Genomic DNA, 24,568 nt, shown 5'->3' on the forward strand with positions numbered 1-24,568 from the left:
TTTTCCTTTTTGATTCACATAAGATTAAAATGCATGCAGGTTTTTGAACCCACACGAACTCTGTAGCCTAGAATGTGTGAGATTTTTTTCGTGTGAACTACCCCTTTAATAGGTTTGTTTACAACTCACAGGGGATTGAGCTGGGTTAACAAGCTTAGCCTATACATACATAGAAATATTAAAGTTGCACTGACTAAAAAACACACCTCAATACATTAACTTTATAAACTAAAATATTTAAACTTACGCCGCGCTGGCGAGCTGACGCATCAGACGCGCGACTCTTTCACCTCCTGCCATGACGTCTGCTCGTATGGCGTACGGAATGGGTCAATAACTTGACGCTGCAACGTGCACTCGTCTCACTGAACGTCTCACTGAACGTCTCACTGACGTCTTAAAAAATATTTTTTTTTGCTATTAAATCCATGCAATTTAAGACGCAGACGTGACGTAGACGTCACGTTGACGTCACGTAGACGTCACGTAAATCACGTGTGGCAGTGAAGTGTCAAGCCAGACGTTACGCGTGATTCACGTGTAGCAGTGAAGTTATTTATTTATTTTTTTTGCTAACACGTATCATAACACGCTGCTCACACGGCTCAGTGCAGTGTGTGAGGCAGTGCACAATTTCTTGCCCTTCATACATTCCTCTCAATGGACGTGACATCAACGTCTGACTTGTTACATGACGTCTGCGTCTACCTTTTTTTTTAAATATATATATTTGAGCAGTTTTTAGTGCGTCTGTCTGCTTTTTGCCGGCTAACTTATACAATATACAATAATTATGTGCAAATTATATATAAATATGTTAATATATAATGATATTTGTTTTCAAGATAGCATTAAAACGTATAAAAAATGTATAACAAAAATAACAAATGTCTCCGGAGGTAAAGTTTAGGTTGTTTATTAATATATTCATGTTGTTTAGTTTTGTAAAATCCTTTTTTAATTTGTTTTACATTTGAGTCTTATTGTGTTTTAATTTTTTACATGTTTAATGTAGCCTACAGCATATCAGTGATGACCAACTCATCGACCACTATCAACTGTTAGATCTGATACTTTTGCTGTAAAATATTAGAAAAATAGAAAATTACATTAACCATTATTGTGTTGTTTTTAAAGCATCTTTCTTCTTTATTTTACATTTAAAACAATATTATGATTCTTTGACAAATAAAAAAAACATAACATAATTTATTTTTCATTTGTTTCCTTTCTTTTTTGAAAGAAAATTAATATTTTTATTCAGCAATAATGTTACATTAATAGTATTTATATTTTGAATAATAATTTGCCAGGATTCAATCAATCAATCCTGTAAAAATATCATAGAAAAATATTTAACAGCACAACTTTGACAATACACTGAAAAATCATGCGACATAATAGTGTCAAAAAATGTACTTTGCATCTTATGAATAAATAAGTATATTAAAATAGAAAAGCGTTATTTTAAATTGTCATATTATTTCCTAATATTACCCAAACCCTGAACCATTCATAATAATAACCAAAACAGTGATGTTTAATCTTAAAACGTTGAATAGCCTAATGTTATTTGAAATAATTTAAAAAAATTAAAATTTGCTTTAAATGTAACATCTAAACTAAAAACTAAAATCGCCAGTAGGTGGCAGAATGTCACTATTACAGTTTTTCTTAATTGTTTACACACAATTACTTGTATATTTCGGCATACACTTTCCATCCCCAAGCAGAAAAAAAAATCTTTAAGGAATGGAGAATATGGAAGGAGATAAACAACTAAAAACATGGGTGGACAGTGAACCAGTTATGAACCAGATGAGCTCTGATTTCTAAATTGCAATTCTGTGTGACAGGTGTTTACTCATGTCATGAGTTAGTATACAAAGTAGGACAACTGACTTTACAATTGTGAATGACAGTGTGTTCCTTGTAAAAACAAGAGATGTTCTGCATGAAATTTGTGCCAAATGCAGAGAATTGTGTGTTGTGTTTTGAAAAAAAAGTGTGTTTTAAACCTGCAGTTTGAGTGTAAAGCAGGAATTGTGCTTGTAGTTTAGCTGCATTGGTTCAGGGGGTTAGTACATCAGTCACATGTTGTAGTCATTGTGTCTGAAGTACAAGTAATTGTGTGTAAAAAAACTGTAAGTGAGTCAATGTTCATTTACAGTTTTTTTTTTTTGATTGCTCGAGCACAATTTTGAAATGAAGGCTCATTTTGTCAAAACACTACACACAATTTCCACACACACACACACACACACAAACAGCAGAACACATCAGACCTTTTGCAAAATGAAACACTTCATCCAAAACTTTACAACACTATAACAAAACACAATTTTAACACCGTACAGAACACACACGCCTCATTCAAGATGAATCTGTTTGCTTCATTTACACACTGCTGATCTCAATCTTAAACACTCGTATAATTTCTACCTGACTAATACTGATATAATCTGGGTTTGATTTGTTTCAGAGGTATTGCTATAAAGTACATGAACATACTGTATTCACCAAACAGTGATAGACAGAAAGCTAAATATTGCCCTATCCTAATAAAAACCATACAACAAATGTAAAGTGTTTTATTCAGCTTTCTGGTGATGTGTACATTTCAATATATAAAAAAAATCCCATGCCCTGTCTCCTGTTTACCAATCTTCCTCCCTTCCGTGCTTCCTCTTCCATACTGCAACATTGCCGTCCATATTTATTGAAGATTATTTATTTATAACTCCTGTTAAACATATTTATTGAAGACTAATATTTACAGCTATACTACTGTTAACAAATGTATTGTAGATAAATATAATAGCCTAGTTTATACCTAATACCCAGTTACAGTTTTTCATGATTGCTAACACACTAAAATTAAACTTTTCCTACAGTTAGCAAAACCGTACAATCATGGAGCAAAACACAAGGCGAGATCTGCACAACTGTAGGCACATAGCTTCATACTGTTAGCAAAACATTACACACAGTCATTTGCAAATCACTAAACACACTTGGATGCTTTTGACACAGACATTTTTCATAATGGAATTTCCTTGCAATTTCAAAGCAAAGGCTTTCATATGAGCACACACATGAACTATAGGTCAAACACAGCCATCAGGTGTGCACACACACTGCTGCAAACTGTAGACACACACCAATCAGCTGTATCCACAATAAAAGAAGCAATATAGGAATAACCATATATGGCATACCAAAATGTTTAAATCATTTGTATAAATATTTACCATTTGAAATAAAAAACTATAAATAAGAAAGGTAAAAAGCACTTAATTGCAAATGAAACATAACTGTGGATAAGTGAAAACACTGATAAAGAATGAATAGGTATAATAAAGCATAAATGAGAGCAATCTGCTGCAAACCCTTGAAGCAGACGCAGACGTGACGCAGACGTCACGTTAAAGCAGCGGAACAGTAATGGGGCAGACGCAGACGACACGTTCGGCACACGCAGACGTCACGTTCGGCAGACGAAGACGTCACGTTCGGCAGACGCAGACGTCACGTTCAGTGAGACGAGTGAACGTTGCAGCGTCAAGTTATTGACCCATTCCGCTCGCCATATGCTCGTGCCCCCGAGTCCGCGTCCTCGAGACGACAGCTCGTGTTTGACCGCCACCTGCCGACGGGTATGCGCCCATGACTGAAGAGAAAGCATGACTGTCTGAAATAGAAGCGTTTATATATCCATTTAAATATAGATGGGACTTTTTCTCACGGTAGTTTTACTAGATTTATTAAACATCAGTGGGGAATGTTGTCAAGTACATGTAATACCAACACATTTGCAAAACAAAAACTTTTTTTGCATGGGTATTTAATTTATATATCATATCTATCTTAAATATAAATATAAATAAACAGTTTCTCAAGTTTGCATGTATGTGTATTTAGTGTTACTAAATATGAACAGTACACACACATATATGTCAGAACAAATGTTTATTTTGGATGCAATTAATCTTTGCTCAGCACTAATTCTTTTATTATTTTTATGAAACTTATTGGATTGCATTTCTCTGAAGTGTCTGAAACGGAGGGTGAATGCAGGTAATCTGGCACACTTTTTGTAATTTTGACTTCAGCTCTCTATTTCGGTGTCTATCCTATGGAAGCCCATTCCTGCCACTGAATAAAAAAACAAAAAAATAAAATACAATGTAAAAAAGTAAAGAGAGTAGTCAGAATTGTGAGTTATTAAGTCATTATTCTGAGTTATAAAGTCAAAATTGTGAGTTATTAAGTCAGTATTGCGAGTTATAAAGTCAGAATTGTGAGTTATTAAGTGAGAATTGTGAGTTGTAAAGTCAGAATGGCAAGTAATAAAGTCAGATATCTGAGTTATAAAGTCAGAATTCAGTTATTAATTCAGAATTGCCAGTTATTAAGTCAGAATTGCGAGTCATTAAGTCATTAATTTATTATGAGTTATTCTGACTTTATAACTCAGAATTCTGACTTAATAACTAGAAAATCTGATTTAATAACTGGCAATTCTGAATTAATAACTGGGAATTCTGACTTTATAACTCACAATACTGACTTAACTCAGAATTATGACTTAATACCTTGAAATTCTGACTTTTTAACTCAGAATTTTGACTTCACTTGGAATTCTAACTCTTTAACTCTGAATTCTGACTTAATAACAGGGAATTCTGACTTTATAACTCAGAATTCTGACTTTATAACTCAGAATTATGTCTTTTTAACTCAGAATTATGACTTAATAACTGGAAATTCTGACTTTACAACTCAGAATTCTGACTTAATAACTCTGTATTTTGGCTGTATAACTCAGAACTTTGACTTTATATCTCAGAATTCTAACTCTTTAACTGAATTCTGACTTAATAACTCGGAATTCTGACTATAACTAGGAATTCTGATTTATTAAATGTGAATTCTGACTTTATTAATCGAAATTCTGACTTAATAACTGGGAATTCTGACTTCATTACTTGAAATTCTGCCTTATTAACTCAAAATTCCGACTATAACTCGGAATTCTGGATTAATAACTCAGAATTATGACTTAATAACTCAGAATTCAGACTTTTTAACTGAGAATTATGACTTTATAACTTGGAATTCTGACTTAATAACTGGAAATTCTGACTTTATAACTCAGAATTCTGACTTCATTACTCGAAATTCTGCCTCATTAACTCTGAATTCCAACTATAACTCGGAATTCTGACTTAATAACTCAGAATTCTGACTTAATAACTCAGAATTCTGACTTAATAACTCAGAATTCTGGCTTAATAACTCAAAAGTCTGTCTTTATCAAATCATATTTGATAATGTGGGACACCAAAAAATGCTAGAAAGAAAATAAATCGAAAAAAATATTTTCAACACTTTAACACAAAATATAACATGATTTAACAACAATTGGGAACATTGTGTTAATCATAAAAGGTTAATCTCCTTATTTTTAATCTAGTCAGAATCACTGACCTTGTCATCCAATGTTGATGAGAGCAAGTGCCCTGGACCCCCCAATGTGATTTCACTCATAAAGTCCTAGCTAAATTTATAATAAAAGTCATGTCGACTGAATTTTGGTAGAACAGAAATAAACACACTGAAGCATAGGTGTCCAAATTACTCAATGCCCCAGTCAGATTACCCAAATACACCATATAAATATTTTATATTTATATATAACGATATCTTTTTTTTTATTAAGGAGGTTAGGGACGTTTCGTTACAACGTTTGTGCATTACTGTTGCCCCAAAGTTCAAAGAACGTTCCCTGTTAACTGTGAAACATGACCAGGCCTACATTACTTGCATAAAAATAACCGCTGACTCAGTAAAAATAAGAAAAAAAACTTATAGCGAGAGAGTTGCCTGCGCATTTGTGTTTGTGCGCCATGATTCCCACTCTTAAGAAAATAAATTAATGAATAATCCTGCATATCCACCGGTCAATATTTTATGTAAACATGCTGATCCCACGGTGGATGCCCTTTGACACCGTACCCTGGATGTTTACAGGTGTCTCATCAGATCTTGCGGGCATCGGTGCCAAATGATCCAAACAGGTGGAGATGCGCTGCCGTCCCTAGGCGCGTCACTGCGTCATCAGCAGAGTCCCTCAATTACCGGAGACTGAGTCAGATTCATTAACACGAATTAAGAAAGTCTCTGTTAATTCAGAGGAGACAGGCTCTCGATTCAATCTACAGCGTGAAACTAAACACACGACGGAATGCAAGAGCATTTTCATTTTAGATTTAGTCAAACCGCAGCCAATAATTCAGTGACTCATTGTGCTGTTTCTGTCATCTGAGAAATAAGGTGCTCATATAAATAAAAGCCCAGCGATGCTCGCTCCCAGACAGCAGACTCTCATCGACAATTGGTTTCTGGAGGACACCGACTGAGGTGAGCATCAACTCAGAACATATAGATGACACAAAAAGTAATTTAATGAGCATAATGTTTTTCGTTTAATAATTGTTTTCAAATAGCCTAATGAAATCGAATAAGCGCAGTTGTTTTTGTTTGTTTAAATAAGGCTATAGTTTAGAAAGTAGAGGGCTTGCATGAACATTGCGAAAGTAAACATCATTCATTAAATAGCATTATACCGGATCCCTGGCTTAATTGTAACAGTTTTACATTGCATACATTTCAGTGATTCTTGCTTCCACTGATGCTCAAAATGTGATTTATCCTGGAGAAGATTGTAGCACTTGTTACAATGTTCCTCTTTAGACTGAAACAGAGAGTGTTATTTACCTCAAACTTTAAACCACTAGGCATCTGATTCACGGACCAGGATTTAGAAGCAGAGAATGCACCCTCAGATTTTTTGGAGATATGATTATTTATGTGTATTTTTTAATCAAGAATTGAATAAACAAATAAACTATTTAAAAAGACTGAAATAAATAAGATATGGTCATTACTTTTTGTATTTAAAATGTATTTTTGAACCTTCTGAACATGTGCTCATATATTTAGATATTGTATATTTCACTAATTTGTAATATGGAAATGCATTATTAAATCCAAGCACTTGTATAGCATAAGCCTTTTGGAAACAAATGGTTATAAAATTTATAATGCAATGGCTAATGTGCACCTTTAAAAGTAAAGTGCTTTAAATTATATAGCCTATTTAGAAATACACGGTATTTTTAAAATGCAAAACATTTTGTCATTCATTTAAAAATCATGCAAAGTAATTTTTAATAACCCATATACTTCCAGATTACCGTGAATTCCCCTATGAATCTGCACGTGGTTGTCGTTGCGGTGTCCCTCGGACTCTCCGTCTGGAGCTCTGACTGCGCTCCTGGACACACGGACGCGCCGCTGCCGGTCCTGATGCGCGTAGGGGAGGAGTACCGGATACGCCTGGACAACAGCCCGAGCGCGCTCGACCGGAAAGCTCCGTCGCGCATTCAGCTGCAACTCACACAGCGGCTGTCTGGAGGTCAGATCGGTGGTGTCGGTAACGGGATCCTGAGCAGCCCAGAGGACCGCGAGCGTCGATCGGAGGACCCGCCGATCTCGCTTGATCTGACGTTTCACCTGCTGCGTGAAGTGCTGCAGATGGCGAGAGCCGAGAAAATGACCCAGCGCGTAACCCACAACCGCAAGATCATGGACGATTTAGGAAAATGAAGCATTAATAACTCACAAAATAGTTGTGTCAGCGTTCAGTGTAAAAAAGAAATAAGTATTACCACTTTAAGTCTACACTTTAAAAAACATAGGCTACTTCACATTACATTCACTCTAAGAAATGCTGGGTTATTTAAACCCAAACTGAGTGAAATATGGACAAACCCAAACATTGGGTTAAATAAATTTGATCCTATATTTAAAAAATGAACACATCAGTTGGTTTGGTCTGTATTACGCCAAGAATTGGGTTAAAATAACCCACCTTTTTTAAAGTGTTCCTTAAAAAGTAATGCATTGCTAAGACTGTAATATTTAACTTTTTCTGTGACAGTTTCTAATGCAGTATGTTTAGGGATTTCTGGTTTATAAATACTTTGTGTTTACTATCTTTTTATTCTTTCATGCTTTTCCATCCTCTCTGTTTTAATAGGAAACAGCATGTACTCAATATGGACATATTATATAGTATAAAAAGACCAGATGTAGGCTTCACTTATTCATCATTTATTTTGCACTTTAGTCCTCTACTTCAGAAAGAAATGTTTTTTTATTCTTATCTAGCTATTTAATGTATAATTATTGTTGGAAAAGAAATACAATATTCATTTTGATGTACATCAGGCTTTTCTGGAAGGTTAACTGTAGTGTTGCAGGTTTATCAGGTTTAGTCTTGGGTTACTTTGGCATATTTAACCAAGAGAAAGAGAAAACGTGGCGTTGTCCATCATCAGATGTCTGGCCGGGACCGGATGTTACCTGAATGAATGCAAAAGAAGGAGAAAATGAGATGAATGGATTGATAAACAGACAGTAAGAAGGACAGACAGAGCTAAAGATCTGATCAGAAATATTTACAGAATTTATAATGTGGTCACATGAATTACTACTAAACAGAGAAAATTTAGCAAATGGGTGTTTTGTAATTGTCACAATTCCAGAAATACAATTTTGGTTTCATCGCCAGCTCTTTTGGATAAAATCTCAAGCTTTCTGACAACCAGCCTGTTTCTCATGTTTAACTCCACTTCTAATGATGGACAGTGCTTGTATTGATACGTGTGTTATTCATTGCCATAATCGTGTTCTTTATGATTCTGACTTTAACAAAGCACACATGACAATGATTTTAGTGACAATGTTATTTAATTCAAGTTCAAAATATTTAATTTTTATAGAAGAAAAAGCACAGGGAAGTCATTTTTATCTCAATTTCAAGTCAAACTGTAAATAAATGACTATACAAATGATCTAAAGGTCTGTAATGTTGAAACATTAATTACTATTGGTCAATAATAAGGTTTTAAGGATGTGCTGTAGCTTTCTTGGCTAATAAATCTTAAGCAGCACAAAATTATTAATACTTATTAATCTTATGTTTGGTACACTTTATTTTACAAAAAGGATCATTTCACTTTTCCAAAACCTAGAAAAGAGTCAGTATTTTACTGTCAAGGTCAGAAATGGTGATATGTTTCCCCTTTAGAACTGCTTTTATAATTATTTTGTAATTGCAGCATCAATTTCTTCAAACAATTAGAATATCAGAAACAACAACAACAACAACAAACTTTTTCAATTTTATGTAAATTATATGTAAAAACCTGTATCTCACAACAGGGTTGGTCTGCAGTAATTGATGATAATGACTTTTGTGTTTTTTGGTATAATTATGTTGACAATAGTCACGCTTTACAATCAGGTTTCATTAAGTATTGTTAGTTAATGTATTTGCTGAAAAGAACTAAGAATGTACAATGCTTCATTCATTCATTCATTTTCTTTTTGGCTTAGTCCCTTTATTCATCTGGGGTCACCACAGCGGAATGAATCACCAACTAATCCAGCATGTTTTTTAAGCAGCGGATGCCCTTCCAGCTGCAACCCATCTCTGGAAAACATCCATACACATTCACTCAGAGTCATACACTAAGGACAATTTAGCTTACCCAATTACCTGTACCGCATATCTTTGGTCTGTGACGGAAATCAGAGCACCCGGAGGAAACCCACAGGAACGCAGGGAGAACATGCAAACTCCAAACCAGCAAACTTCTTGCTGTGAGGCGACAGTGCTAACCACTGAGCCACTGTGTCTTCCTGTACAATACTTTTACAGCATTTATTAATTAAAGTTCAACATTTACTAATGCATAGCAGCAAAGTTGACAACATTAGTTAATTCACTCAGTTAACAAGAACTAACAATGAATGACGTTATTTTCATTATTCAACATTATCAACGATAAATTAATACTGCAATAAATGTATTGTTCATTATTTGTTCATGTTAGTAAACACATAAACTAACATTAGCTAATAATTCACAGCAATGATAATGATTCCTAATGTCAGTTAACTGAATTCATTTATTTGTGTTTAGAGGGAAAGTATGTCATAATCTGGCTACAAAGACAAAACATGCTTCATAAAACTCCAGTAATAACCACTGAAGAGTTCAAAATGATCATTTACATTTTGTTGACTAATCTAAATGCCTCAGATTGCCTACTGCATAACAGAAACATGTTATTGGTTATAGCCAGGCCCACACGGAATCTGCAGATTTGTAGCCCATCATTGATTCTATTTAATTCTCTGTGTAAATGTGTTTAAATTCATATTTATTCAGTTTTTAAATGAATTTTAGTAATATTGTAATAATAATAATAATAATAATAATGTAATATTATTAACTAATATAAAATGTTCATGCTTTACAATACAGTTTGTAAAGTAATTTGTTTCTGTCTTTTAGTAGAGATCAGGCATGTGCACACATAGGGCTCAACCTGTGCAGTGCACATGCCCTTTTTAGTCTTGGATATAAAGTGCCCTTCCAAAATGATCAAAAGTGCCCCCGCGACGCGACACACCCTCCGTCCCGCCCTTTAGTAGTCATGCGACAACACCGCACTTGAGTACGCGCGTTCAACCCCCCTCCCCGCATTACAGTACGTGCGCGACAACACAGCTGATCAGAACGATTATATGAAAGACTTGCTTTGTTTACCAAATAAAGTGGATCTGATTGGATTTGCATTGTAAACATTAAATACAAGTTAAAAAGGTATTACTTTTTTGTTCATGTTTTAAGGTTTTAGTTATAATACTCTCAAAATCATTCCGCATAAATTTGACCAAACTTCTGCGCAGAAATAGCAAAAAATGTCCGCAGATTCCGTTTGGCTTGTAGCTCAGTGCTGTGAAGAAAATCACAGAAAGAAATTTGATGCGGTGTTCGTAAACAAAACCGTTCATTCGCTTTTGCATTTCACACATTTATAGCATATACATTCATGTCTATGGCATTCAATCCACATTTGAACTATTTGCTACACTGTTTTAATTATAGGGCGGCACGGTGGCTCAGTGGTCAGCCTCACAGCAAGAAAGTCACTGTTTTGAGTCCCGGCTGGGCCAGGTGGCATTTCTGTGTGGAGTTTGCATGTTCTCCACGTGTTCGTGTAGGGTTTCTCTAGGTGATCCTGTTTCCCCCACAGTCCAAAGATGTGCTATAAGTAAATTAAATAAACTGAATTGGCTGTGGTGTATGACTATGTGTGTGTGAATCTGAGAGTGTATGGATGTTTTCCAATACTTGGTTGGAGCTGGAAGGGTATCCGCTGTGCAATCATATGCTGGAATAGTTGGTGGTTCATTCCGCTGTGGCGACCCCTGATAAATAAGGGACTAAGCCGAAGGAAAAAAGAATGAATAAACAAATGTTTTAATTATTTGTTAATTAAAACTGACTCCAAACACAGTAGCCTCTGCTTTATGATGATTAATGTCCTCAGATCAGCTGTGCCTTTCAATATACTTCACTGCAAAATCCTTAAAAATACTATTAAACGATCATGATTCCAGGACATCGCTAATTTGGATCACAATTTAAAAGATCAAAGCTCTTACCTGTGCTTGTGCATCTGCGGAAGGGATGTGAGTGGAGTCTGGAGTGGGTGTAACCATGGGTGTGTTCTCTGTCAGATTTGTGTTTGCTGATTGGCTGGGCTTTGATGACATTTGGACAGAGTCAGCTGCCATTGGTGAAGGATTTGGCACAGGGGTTTGTCTCTGCTGAACTGGGGCAGGTGCGGCTCCTGAAGATGCCTGAGTCTCAGGATTTACGGTTATTTCTTCATCATCATCCTCATCCTCATCATTGTCGTCCCCATCTGTAATAACCTATGGTTATTCACCTTTTAATCCAATTCAGGCTCATTCAGATAACGTACTCCTATTTACATTTCTGTAGAGCGCAAAATCTGTCCCAGAAGCTAAGTTTTTGTTTTCACAAATCCACTAGAGGCTGCTGTGTGTGGTTTTTGAGATCTCAAATTTCTCTTGCTAGTGCCATTTGCGCCTGCTGTTCTCGCGTAAATCTACCAAAGGCCGCTGTTAACTGACTGATTGACTGACTGCCTGACTGACTGACCAACTGCCCGATGCTCCCACCCACCCATTTCCCTAAACCCAACCAACAGTGTCTTGAAAAGCAATCCAAAAAAAGAAACAGATTTTTCGCAGGATTTTTACAACACAGCAAGATTTTACCACATTCTCACCCTGTTACTTATTTGTTGGTTTTATTTTCTGGATTTAGTTTTTTTGAGCTAATGGACAAACTGGTAACAGCAGGAAACCCATCCATATGGTGGTAAGCAGTCACTTGGTAAGTGTGAAAAGGAGCAGCGTCATACTGCCCCATAGCGTTCGTTTTAAAGACGAAATGCAGCCATACGTACTTCTGGCTACATAATTCACAATCTCCAGAAATGTATATAGGGCTACATTTTCAGAATGAGCCTATGTTGTTTTATTTACCAGATTCTTTTAGAACTTATTTATTTTTTCAGAACTTAATATCATTTTTTAGAATTTATATGTCAATGGGGCTGCCTGATATTGGAAAAATCTGACATTGCGATATTTTGTTTTTTAATTTCACCAGATGACTTGACAATCTCTATTCAGAAAGAATTTATCATTTTAAATTGATTGGTATAGTTCTGTAGGTGAGTGCATATACATAAAATGAAATAATCTACAAGCATGGATACATACATACTCTAACTGTTAGAGTATGTTTGTATCTATGCTTGTAGATTGTTTACTGTAGAGTCTAACAGTATTCAGGTATGCAGTGAACAATCAAATGTCAAATAGTACTCCACAGCAGGCCCGGCCCTAACCAATTTGGCGCCCTAGGCAAGATTTCAGGTGGTGCCCCGTCACATCGCAGTAAATTCCACTGCTAGTGTAAAGTCATAAAAAACTAAACAGCTTTTTGATCGACTACTACAAGCTGGGAAAATGTCAGATAAATATGCCAATGTAATTAACGTTATTGCTGAATAGACCTAACATTTACACTTTAGCTTGAGGAAGGAATGATGGGGTAGCTACGTTAATATTACTATTTTCCAAAACATCTATGCCCTTCCATAACATTAGCTGACGTTAAAACTAACAGATAGCACTATAGCTATTTAATGATTAGCAATGTTGTCATATCTATCAACGTTGGGATGTTAAAATATGGGACAACAAATAGCTTCAAATGATAGAATAAATAGCAAACAATAGAAAATATTGACAATAAAATAAAAGGTTTAACCTATTAAAATCAATGGCCTATACAAAAATTAAATAAAGCTATAAAATCTATTTAACTTTTAATTGTATTTGCATATTGATTAAAGTTTACTACAGTTATTTAGTGAAGAGCAGCAAATGAATCTCTCATTGTGTTTTGTTTGATAACAGAGGTGTTCATGTAAGAATGCACAGACCTATAATGAATGAATGAATGAAGCATTCGACTACTTTAGTAACTGTTGTGCTCATTTAAGAGAAAATTAGTTGTGTTGAAAATAAAACACGCAGGATAATGCAAAAAAAAAAAAAAAAAACGAAAAAAATAAGCACTTTTTTGACAGTCCCTTACGGAGAGCTCCACTCCACGCGAGCTCAGCTCTCCCGGCTAAACGCATATCCCAAGCTAAACGGAGCAGTGCTCGTAATATCGAGCGAAAAAAAAAAGAAAAAGACAGCTGTGAAACATAACCAGCTTTGTCTTTTTGTAGGAAACACACTTTAGATCTTTTTAGGGAAAGAGGTTTTTAAGTTATTGCCATCTATCACTGAATGTGTGTCAGGAATATTGAACACAAAACCAACTTAACCCCACTCATTTCTGGCGCCCCCCCAGGATGTACAGCGGCCTTAGCATTTGCCTATACTGCCTATGCCACGGGCCGGTCCTGCTCCACAGTCTTTGTTTTATAAGTAATTCAATAAAATTAATAGTTATTAAAGTTACAAATGTACAATTTTTCAGGCCTGAATTCTTTTTAAAATCCTCATTCATTCACATACCTCCAAAACCCATGCAAATGTTGAATTATAATCCAGATTTTGCAATATTTTGACTATTGAGAAAGATCACACTGTGATATCGATATTGAAACAATGTCAACCCAGGCTCATTCTGATTACGTACCCCTATATACATTTCTAGAGAGTGCCAAATACGTCCCAGGAGCTACGTTTTTTTGTAGTTTTTGCTTTCGCAAATCTACAAAAGGCCGCTGTGTATGGTTTATGGGATCTCAAATTTCTCGTGCGAGTGCCATACGCACCTGCTGTTTTTGTGTAAATCCACCATAGGCCATTGTTGACTGACTGACTGACTGACCGACCAATGACCCCACTCTCCCCTTTTTCTAAACCCAATCGATAGTGTTTTAAAAAGCACTGATTGACCACATTCTCACTGTTATTTACTTTGTTTACTTTATTTTATTTTTATTTTTATTTTTTTTCTTACCCACTTTCTGGAACCGTTCTTCACCCTACTCAAACCCAGAAACTCCGCTCTGCCTTTCAAGTCCCCTGACGAATCTGTAGAGCTACGCACAAACTGGTAACAGTGGAAAAGCTGTCCATATGGAGGAATGCAGCCAGCTGGTAAGCGCAAAAAGGAACTACTTTATACTGCCCTGTAACGCTCATTATGTTGGCTCGAGAAAGTCAACATACTGTTATACTACTCTGTCCTCGAAACCAAACGTATCTCCTCCTAGGTCGTTCATGCTACAAAATCTGCCTTCTGCATTTAAGATTGTTGCTGATCTCCTCATGCCAATCAGACCAACTGTTTTTGAATAAAAAATGTTAAATATAACATTTTAATAATCCGGGCATATAAAAAAATTATACATGCCCCAAACTTGTCCAAAAGCTGTTTTATACATTCGATTTTGTTGCTATATTTTTACAGGTTTATCAGACCTATAGTATTCCAATAAATAATTTTTAAGCATTTTTTTTCTCAAAATATGGCAAGGCTAAAACTCCATGACTTAAACTGCATTTTTTTTATTAATATGGCAAGGTATTTTTATATAAAGTCTTTTTTTACTAATGTGGGGAGCCATTTTTGAGCCATTTTTGCATGCATCACTTTCACACTTATTAAGCATTATATTTTTATCAAAAATATAATGATAAGTCCAGTGCTACTAGCAACTAGTTAATGATTATCAACGTGCAATAACAATGCTAGAAATGTCTACTAAGTATTAGCATTTGATCAAACATGTACACGAGTGTTGCTATTTGGCAACTGCTTAGCAACCACCTAGCAATGCCATAAACATTTTAGGAACTGCCTAGCAACCACTTAGGACCTTTCCCAGTCCTAGCGCAGTCACATTGGCTTTCTCAAGCCAACATCAAAGTTCGTCAACGAACTTAAGGTTCTAGTTTTAAAGATGAAATGCAGCCATACATTCCTCTGGCTACATTATTTGTAATCTCCAGAAATGTATATAGGGTTACGTTTTAGAATAAGTCTATGTTGCAATGATGTGCAACCCTAAGAAAAATGGCTTGGAATAACAAACGGTCAAACTACTTTCTCTACAAACAAGTGTGCTTATGACTAAATATATAAAAATAACAGTTTGTAAAATCAGTCAGCATAACAAGCTTGTTCTTTAAGTTTAAGTGAATGAGAACAGAAGTCTTTTAGGCCAATTAGGTTCCAATGGCTGTGCCTGCTTTAACATATAAGAATAAGGTCAATAAAGGGACAGACTAAAATTAAACTGAAAGGATTAGAGTTGGTTTACCCTTGATAAAGTCTATACTGAGGATTGCTCTTCGCTCCGACTGGAAGTTTGCAGAGAAATGATCCATGTTTTCATATCCACGCTCAACCTTCTCTAAGTGAGACACATTCCTGCTTTCTGCAATCCTGAGGTTAAAGAGACGAGAATGAATAAGTTGACTAAATAAAAGAGTTTAGATGCAGAATAAAGATAAATATCTGGTTCTTACTGTTGTAGCAGAGGCTTCGTGTTCTGTAAGAGAGACATATTGATAAGAAATTTCACTAGAAAAACTTGGTTGCATATTTAATTCCTTTAAAAAAAAAGCATGCAAGATCACAATGAAGAACTTCACAGACCTGCAGGAAGATAGCCATTTCAGATTCCTCCATTGTCTGAATTCCTGTCTCCACTAGTTTAGCTGAGTTATCCAGATGCTCTCTGTACCTGCACAGATGATAATAGTATTATACATTATGAAAACGTAAAGATACTTAGTAGTAGAGAAAAGTGTTGAAAATAACATTAAAAAGACAGACAAAGATACTGTGTTTTTATAAAACGGAAGGCAACATTTTAGTCCTCAAGTGACATTTGAATTATTTCTCAATTATTTCCCAAGTGATGTTTTACGGAGCAAGGACACCCACAATATTTTCTATTATATTTAATCTTCAGGAAAAAGTCTTATTTATTTGATATTTTACTGGAATAAAAACTTTTATTATTATAGTTATTATTATTTTAAGGTCGATATTATTAGCCTTGTAAGCTGAGAAAACATTATATACTTTTCTTTCTATGCTAATGAAGGACTACTGAGACATTCCAAGCATGGGATGGGTCCTCCTGGTGAGGCAGAGTTCCTCACAGCTCCGATACACATCTCTGCCATTTGCTTACAGTAACCATGTGCTTTTCACCATACACAATTCATCTGCTCGTGTTCTTCCTTCATATAACTTTGTCATGTTTGGTGTCATTTGACAGTTTATGACTTCAGTGTTGTAGTGATGAAATCAACAGAGACATTGATCGATTATATTTCAATAATATAAAAAAATAATTCAATCTACAATATATTTACTATTGTTGGGTCATGGCCTGAGGAGAGTATGTTAATGTTCTTCTCCCCCACTTTATCTCTTCAACTTTGCTCTCATGTTCAGCTGGTTTTGGGGGTTGGTTTTCACTCATGTTTGACAATGCAAGAAGGAAAGGTAACTGTTGATCTGGGAGAATGTCTTTTACTCTGCATCTCCCGCACACCGGTGCGTAACCTCATATGCTAACAAAGGCACTTTCACTGTCTTTGTTGCTCAGCAGTGCATATGTTACAGCTAATTTCTTTATACAGTATGCTAGTTTGTTTCATTCTACTGTCTGTATATTAGGTAACTTAATTAACAACTTTCCCTGCTTTAAGACGTAGAGATTCTTTCGCTTTATCAACGATGATAACAACTTTAATGGAGTCAGATTCATTACAATGGAGTCACATAAATAATGGATTTAAACACGCCATCCTTTCTGTTTCCGACTATTGGTTCAGAATAGCAGAGTAAGCTTATAGCCTTACAGCCCGTTGGAATTTTTGTCTAGAAATTAAAACTATTGTCCAATGACTTGCCTAATTAGCCAAAATGCACATTAAACAGAATACTGGTATCTTGCAAAATCACTTATAAAATATGCCCTAAAATAACAGCAAAGACAATAGTTACTGAAAAAAAAACTCTGTTAAACAGCACTTATACAAATTCCACCAAGTTCCCTTCAACTGTAGATTTGATGAACATGTGTCACCTATTTGTTTTACTGTTAAGTAGATTTAGATGGGTACTGATATGTATTTTATGTTATTTCTTCCTGGATGAAATGATGAATTTTTTGCATCATATTCCAGTTTTCAGTCTTGTGTGATCTTTCAGAAATCATGCTAATATGCTGATTATGAAACTGTGTTCAATTGTTATTAATACTGCTGCTTAATACTTTGTGGAAACTCAAACATTATACAAGTACATGCAGTCTATGTCTGAGTATATGTATTCATATAGACAGACAGACAGACAGACAGACAGACAGACAGACAGACAGACAGACAGACAGACAGACAGACAGACAGACAGACAGACAGACAGACAGACAGACAGACAGACAGACAGACAGATAGATAGATAGATAGATAGATAGATAGATAGATAGATAGATAGATAGATAGATAGATAGATAGATAGATAGATAGACAGATAGATAGACAGACAGATAGATAGACAGACAGATAGATAGACAGATAGATAAAATATATATATATATATATTCAGTTCATCTTTATTTCTGTAGCTCTTGTACAATGTAGATTGTGTCAAAGCAGCTAAACACAGAAGTTTTAGTAGATTGAAACTGTGTCAGTCCAGTTTTCAGAGTTTAAGTTTAGTTCAGTTCAGTTCAGTGTGGTTTCATTTTCAATGCTGAAAGTCCAAACACTGAAGAGCAAATCCATCGAATCCATATGTATTTATGCTGTTTTTCTTGCTCATTTATCACCTGACATAGAGAATATAGACTATACACTGTTTTTTGTTTTGTGTGTAGTGTGTTTATTTGCATGTACTTGCGCTGTAGGCCACTGATATAATCCAGCTTCTCCTGCTGTTCTGCTGTGATCTTCAGCGTTAGATCTCCTCTGCGTTCTTCCAGAAGAGCATACAGGCGATCAAACCACTCGCAAACACGAGACTTCTGCCTGCGACCGTTCTCCTGCACACAAACACACATGCGCTGACATCACTACATAAAAATAGTTCATTTTTATTAATTAACAGTTCCGCATTTTGTGGTTCATGTTTTTTTTTTGTTCTTTTTTGTCGTTTATTAATGCTTTTGAATTGCATTATGGGACCTTGACCTTTCTTTCAACAACTTTTAACCTTGAAAAGTTCAATAGTTAAAGGTAAACTTTAAATACTTTACATAAAGGTTTATGTTGTGCATTATGGTACAAAAACTGAGTATTGTTCCTGTTCTTAAACAAAGAATAAAGAACACACTGACCTCCACAGATCTGCAGGTTTCCTCTAGCTGACTGATAATTCCCTGAATTCTGTCATTGTTTCCAACTAACAGGCCAACGCCATCGGACAGCTCTGTCTGTAGATGTACACATAAACTGGTCAGTCATCATGAAGACAGCAGTGGAGAGAGAGGAAGCAGAACGATGGGAAAACGTCTTACTTTCTGGGACTCATAGACAGATTTAAGTGGAGCGACCTCACAGGTCTGATGACTCCCGAACACTTTGCATAGCGAACAAGTAGGAACAGAGCACGTCACGCAGTAGATATTAATCCTCTCGTCCTGATGCTCTTCGCACATCAGCACCTCTTCCTTCACTTGTGGCTCAGGTTTACTGCTGCTTACACACAATCAGACAGATCTGACTAAACCCTTGAGCATCCTTATGAAGATATTTTTCATTCATTCATTCATTCATTTTCCTTCAGCTTAGTCCTTGTATTCATCATTAGGGGCCGCCACAGCGGAATGAACCGCCAACTTATCCAGCATATGTTTTACACAGCGGATGCCCTTCCAGCTGCAACCCAGCACTGGTAAAGAAGACATTTTCATTTTTGCTATATTTTTCATGATCATCTTAGCTGTTAATGAAATAAGGTGCATTCTCATTTTATTTTAAAAGTGTGCTTTACACTATGTACAAAAAAAAGTTCCAACTCAGGACTGTCAGAACTAGGACAGGATAGGATAGGATAGGATAGGATAGGATAGGATAGGATAGGATAGGATAGGATAGGATAGGATAGGATAGGATAGGATAGGATAGGATAGGATTGGATAGGATAGGATAGGATAGCACAGGATAAACTTTATATGTCCGGAGAGAAAATTTGTCTTGGGCAAAAAAAGTGCTACAAGGTTGCTCTAAGCAAGACAATAAAACAAATAAAACAATTAAGAACATACACTTTTACGAATTATAACCATATATAAATATGAAATATATAAAGAACAGAACACAGTCAGGTGCTAAAATACTACAGGTGCTTTGTTCTTGGTGGAGTTCAACAGTTTTTTCGAGGTAGGAACAAAGGAAAGCTTCAATCTATGAACCATTTCAGAGTGGTGATGTCATTGGCCCATGAACGTTTCCTGCTTGTTATCAGACTATTTCACAACTGTAACAAGAGGCAATTCAATCATATCTCAACGTTAAAACAGCTGTCATAACATTATTTATCAATATGTGGCTCTTTTTCGATTCTCTGAAGCGATAAGAGTTAAAAATGTAAAACAGGAAATGCGTTGGGACCATTGTTTTTGTTTACACCCCTCAAAATGGTCTATTGGTTTTACACATTGGCATTCTCAGTCTTTTTCTCATGACGGCCTGTTCATATAGAGTCTGTATGGGCTCATATTGTTTTATTCCTATGATTTTCATGGCTGTTTTTTGAATATGAACCAATTTTTTTTTTTAATTGAACAGAGAGATTTCCAAACCAAACTATGATTCCACAGCGAATAAGACTTTTGAACATAGCTCGGCAAAAAACAAGCAAGATATTACTACCCACCCCATACAATCTCAGCCAACTATTATGTTTCTGCTGAAACACATTAAAACTGCAATGTTACAAGTCTTTGTTAACAGTTTCTTTTTTTGGCAATGATTAAAAAAACTAACTACTTTAATAAATGTATCATTTGTGATGCATGTGATTTGGCATGTAAAGCAAATTCTCACTTTTGTCTATTTTCTGCTTTAGAGCACTGCAGGTGAAATTCATTAAAATGATGTAATTATTATAATGTGGATGTGTTGTGATTTTTTTGTATACTGAGCAATCTTAATATGCTTAATAAATGTTAAAATTCATCCATTCATTTTCTTTTCGGCTTAGTGCCTTTATTAATCAGGGGTCGCCAAAGCGGAATGAACCGCCAATTTATCCAGCATATGTTTTACACAGCGGATGCCCTTTCAGCCACAACCCAACGCTGGAAAACACCGTTACACAGATACACTACAGCCAATGTAGTTTATTCAATTCACCTATAACAAATGTCTTTGGACTGTAGGGGAAACTTTAGAACCCGGAGGAAACTCAAACACAAACATGGGCAGAACATGCAAACTCCAGACAGAATTGCCAAATGAACTAGTCGGGGCTCGAACCAGCAACCTTCTTGCTGTAAGGAGATGATCGTGCTACCCACTGTGCCACCATGACACCCTTTTTGTGAGGTCATTTTTGTGTGACATTCCACACAAAAAAAAGAAAGTCGTTTTTTTTAATCAGTGACATTCAAGACTGTAATAACCCAAAATCTTGTAATAAATATACATGTATTAAATTGTGTATTAAATATTAAATACAGTGGCTTAATGCAATTTAAACAAACTCATCAGGAATGGTGCTGGTAAAGAAATCTACATAACTGAAGTGTAATAATTATCAAAATATAATACTTTATGGTGTTTTTTGACATATTTTTGTACTCTCTGTGATCTATGTGTACCTTTTAAAAATGTACACACAGTGGGTAAATTGTCTCTCTTTACATGTTAGGTTACTTCAGCAAAGTAAGTTAAATACTGACAAACAAACCTTTAGAAATAATCCTTGAAAACTTCCCACCTAATAAAAGTAGCACAATAAAACAACAATGTGAAATGATTTAAATCTGACAGATCAGTATGAAAACAACAAAATTGTATAACAGGTTCCTGCAAAGAAAGTGGTATGAATGTGTGTGTGTTGGGGCAACTGATAAACACAGAAAGTGTGTCTGAAATAGCTCCTGTCACACTGACCTACTTATAGTCTAGCACACACAAACCAAGCATGTGCTGGAATAGAATAGAATAGAATAGAATAGAATAGAATAGAATAGAATAGAATAGAATAGAATAGAATAGAAACCCTGGGTTCGAAAAAACATCAATATGAATGATTAGAGAAAAGAATGTGAAGCTGTAAGTTTCAGTTACAGTAACAGTACCTGCTGGACTCCTGTTTGTACATGTCTATGATATTCTCCACCAGCAGGTTCCTCTGCAGGCCATAGACCCCGTGCCTGTCCAGAACTACTTCATGTCTGCAGGAGGGACAGCGGAACCGGCCGCCGGAGCCCAGTGAAGAGCCTCCCCGTGTGGGTAGGTAGGGGTTTGAGGCCTGAAACACAGACATAGTGTAACACATATAGTTTACATTATTTATTGATCATGATAAAATAAAATGATAGTATGACAAGTGTGGTTTTGTGTATTTTTGTCCAGCTCAGCTTCAAACTACTGAATGTTCCAATTAAATAAAAAAGTATAACTTATAATAAGCTTTCATGAATATATGGGTGCTGTTTAAAATCACTGCAGCAGTTTTGGAATATGTAAGAGAGCATTAGCCACTTTAAACTGGTAACTTGCATGACAACTAAACTACTAAAAACAGCTACATATCATCTGGTCATACAAACCTCAATAGTAAGTTGTTGTGATAAGTACAGTTCGGTTCAAACATATGCCTAGTTAACTTCTCATTTATATTTAGCAGATAATACCTGAAAGATGTCGTTGGCACATTTGCGGCAGAGGTTGTGCTGGCACGGTAAAATGACCACCGGTTTGGTGAAGATCTCAAGGCAAATGGGGCAAATGAGCTGCCTCTCCAAACTTTCCATGGTGTCGCGCGATCTACTGAGGCAGTAATCCAAAGTCACGCTCATCACCCGGGGCGCGCGCGTTTGCTGAACACACTTCTGTGTGTGTTGGGTCTTGATTGTTTTTATTCTCTTATTAAAGAAATGCTGATTCCCGTGCTGTGGAACTTATACAACATGAACGGTAAAACGCGTCGTCACCTTCCTCCACGCACTCGTGTAGTGTCCGGTCTGTTTTTAGAAAGAGTACGTCAAGGTTGCCATGATTACGTGACCATATATGAAAGCTGCACTGATGCGCGAGACCGGACAGCTGTCTGTCTGCCCCCAATACAAATGAGCGGCCAAACCGAGATACAGACAGAGGCGTGAAAAACTACTGCACTTCTCCTGTAATCCAGAAAAATCACCTATTCTCATAAGTTTAATGGCAGATTCTTTTTCTTTTTTTTCAGTATAACAGTGTTGGTGAATGTCAAGTACAATCACTGACCTGCCACTGTTAAAAGCCAAGCTTGACCCACTTATTCAAAATGGCTTTAAAGGGGACCTATTATGCTCCTTTTTACAAGATGTAAAATAGTTTTCTGATGTCCCTAGAGTGTGTATGTGTGAGGTTTCAGCTCAAAATACATCACCAAAAGTTTTCATAACTCTTTGAAACTGCATAGGCTTTGATCAAAGTTGTGCTGCTTTGATGACTGTGACTTTAAATTCAAATGAGATTGTGCTCTTTTCAAAAGAGGGCGGAGCTACAAACTCCTATGTCAGTATTGGCCTTGGCTGTTTCTTAATATGCGTTCTTCAGCGGTCTTGCGTCCTTGTGTTCTCTAGCACATCATCATCAGCTGCCTAAGTTCAGTTCCAATACTCAAGACCGCAAGGACGCGTGCAACTTCCCGGATGTGATCTTGATATCGAGGACGCACTGATGCAGACTTGAGCACCGAACTCGCTCTGGAAGTCCCAGAAGTCATTGCGACTGGAGGTGGTAAGCGCAGCATTTTATTTAGATTTATTATTAAAGCTCAGAGATATCACTTATTTACCTCTGGAGTTTCCCTAAATGAAACGGTGAAAGTAAACATTAACATGGACATCTTAATAAAGGAATAAACACATTAAGGGTTGTTTGTTTGCTGAAATTCGTATTAAAATTTGTTTTATTTATATTGTGCAGAGTATATTTATAATCTTTTTATGCAGAGTATATATTTTGAAGAGGGGGGAAACAATAAATCGTTGTATGAGTGCTGTAATGTTTAAATAATTTCCATTTAAAACGCGTGAAGGTCACATGACCATCAGGAAGAACGCAGCATCCCATTTCTCAAAGGACGCATTCTCTGCTCTCGCGGTCTCCTGAGTTCGTTCTTCCGAGGACACCTGGCAAGACCGGTCGCCACAAAAACGCAAGTCTGTTCTCTGCGTTCTTGGAATTGAGAAACAGCCCTTATCTTTAATGAGGAAGTGCGCTCATATTTGCGATTGTTTTAGACCTTCCGATTCAGCTCCCTATGGGAGAAATGACTACACAGGTAGCAAATAATTCTGGCCCAGATTTGGCATAAAGCAGGGACAGTAGGCATTTGACTGGCACTGGCAGACAGCATGTGGGCCAAAAATGGCCCAGGCTTGGCAGAGGTGGCACCGACTTTAAAGTGGCACACAAGACTTGGGCCAGATATCAAATTTATTATTTGGCCCCGAGGTTAAAAATTTACATATGGGCCACGTGAGTCTGTCTTGACCCACTTTTTAAATACGATTAAATTATTTATAAAGTAAAGAAAAAATCTACCAATCAGTGATATCTCTGTAAAAAACTGAAAATGTCAAAAGAAGCGGCTGAGAAGGCAGTCTATGGAGACTACAATGTTCATTTGTGCATCCTAAAATAATGCCTCTTAGTTGCTGACATTATCTTCAGCAGGTACAGTGTGCAATCTGCTTTGCAAAGAATCCATTGACTAACAAACAGAACCCACTTTGCAAAAGCAAATGTCAGTTTGAGCAAAAACCCTGTGGTGTCAACAAATAAATCTATTGTGTAACATAAAAGTAATGTTTTATAGATAAATACAGTTCAGGCAGCT

At 36.1% G+C, this 24,568-nt stretch overlaps 3 protein-coding genes across 4 annotated transcripts in view; 1 reads left to right on the top strand and 2 right to left on the bottom strand.

Annotated features, from left to right (window-relative positions):
• adhfe1 (alcohol dehydrogenase iron containing 1) overlaps window positions 1-313 on the bottom strand; it is a 31,112-nt gene extending 30,799 nt beyond the window's left edge. The window contains 1 exon segment of the mRNA NM_207086.1: window positions 248-313. Within this exon segment, the coding sequence (NP_996969.1) occupies window positions 248-300 (53 nt within the window). The 5' untranslated portion in view covers window positions 301-313.
• A 5,177-nt stretch (window positions 314-5,490) lies between these two features.
• crha (corticotropin releasing hormone a) lies at window positions 5,491-9,308 on the top strand. The gene is made up of 2 exons (XM_009298729.5): window positions 5,491-6,423; window positions 7,255-9,308. The coding sequence occupies exon 2, from the start codon at window positions 7,273-7,275 to the stop codon at window positions 7,669-7,671; it is 399 nt and encodes a 132-aa protein (XP_009297004.1). The 5' UTR covers window positions 5,491-6,423; window positions 7,255-7,272; the 3' UTR covers window positions 7,672-9,308.
• trim55a (tripartite motif containing 55a) lies at window positions 8,160-22,696 on the bottom strand. 2 transcript variants are annotated; one of them, XR_012386740.1, is made up of 10 exons: window positions 22,374-22,696; window positions 21,816-21,988; window positions 19,026-19,203; window positions 18,846-18,941; window positions 18,406-18,551; window positions 16,148-16,235; window positions 16,018-16,040; window positions 15,810-15,934; window positions 11,345-11,849; window positions 8,160-9,817 (listed from the first exon to the last, which is right to left on the bottom strand). XR_012386740.1 is itself a non-coding variant. In NM_001002358.1 (10 exon segments), coding segments are annotated over 10 exon segments (1,338 nt in total). In that variant the 5' UTR covers window positions 22,539-22,668; the 3' UTR covers window positions 8,163-8,349.
• Window positions 22,697-24,568: the final 1,872 nt, after the last annotated feature.

Source organism: Danio rerio, chromosome 2 (assembly GCF_049306965.1).
Source record: "Danio rerio strain Tuebingen ecotype United States chromosome 2, GRCz12tu, whole genome shotgun sequence".
Lineage (NCBI taxonomy): Eukaryota > Metazoa > Chordata > Actinopteri > Cypriniformes > Danionidae > Danio > Danio rerio.

Bases quoted from the DNA above. Each gene is read 5' to 3' on its own strand.
- crha (XM_009298729.5), top strand. From the start codon at position 7,273: ATGAATCTGCACGTGGTTGTCGTTGCGGTGTCCCTCGGACTCTCCGTC.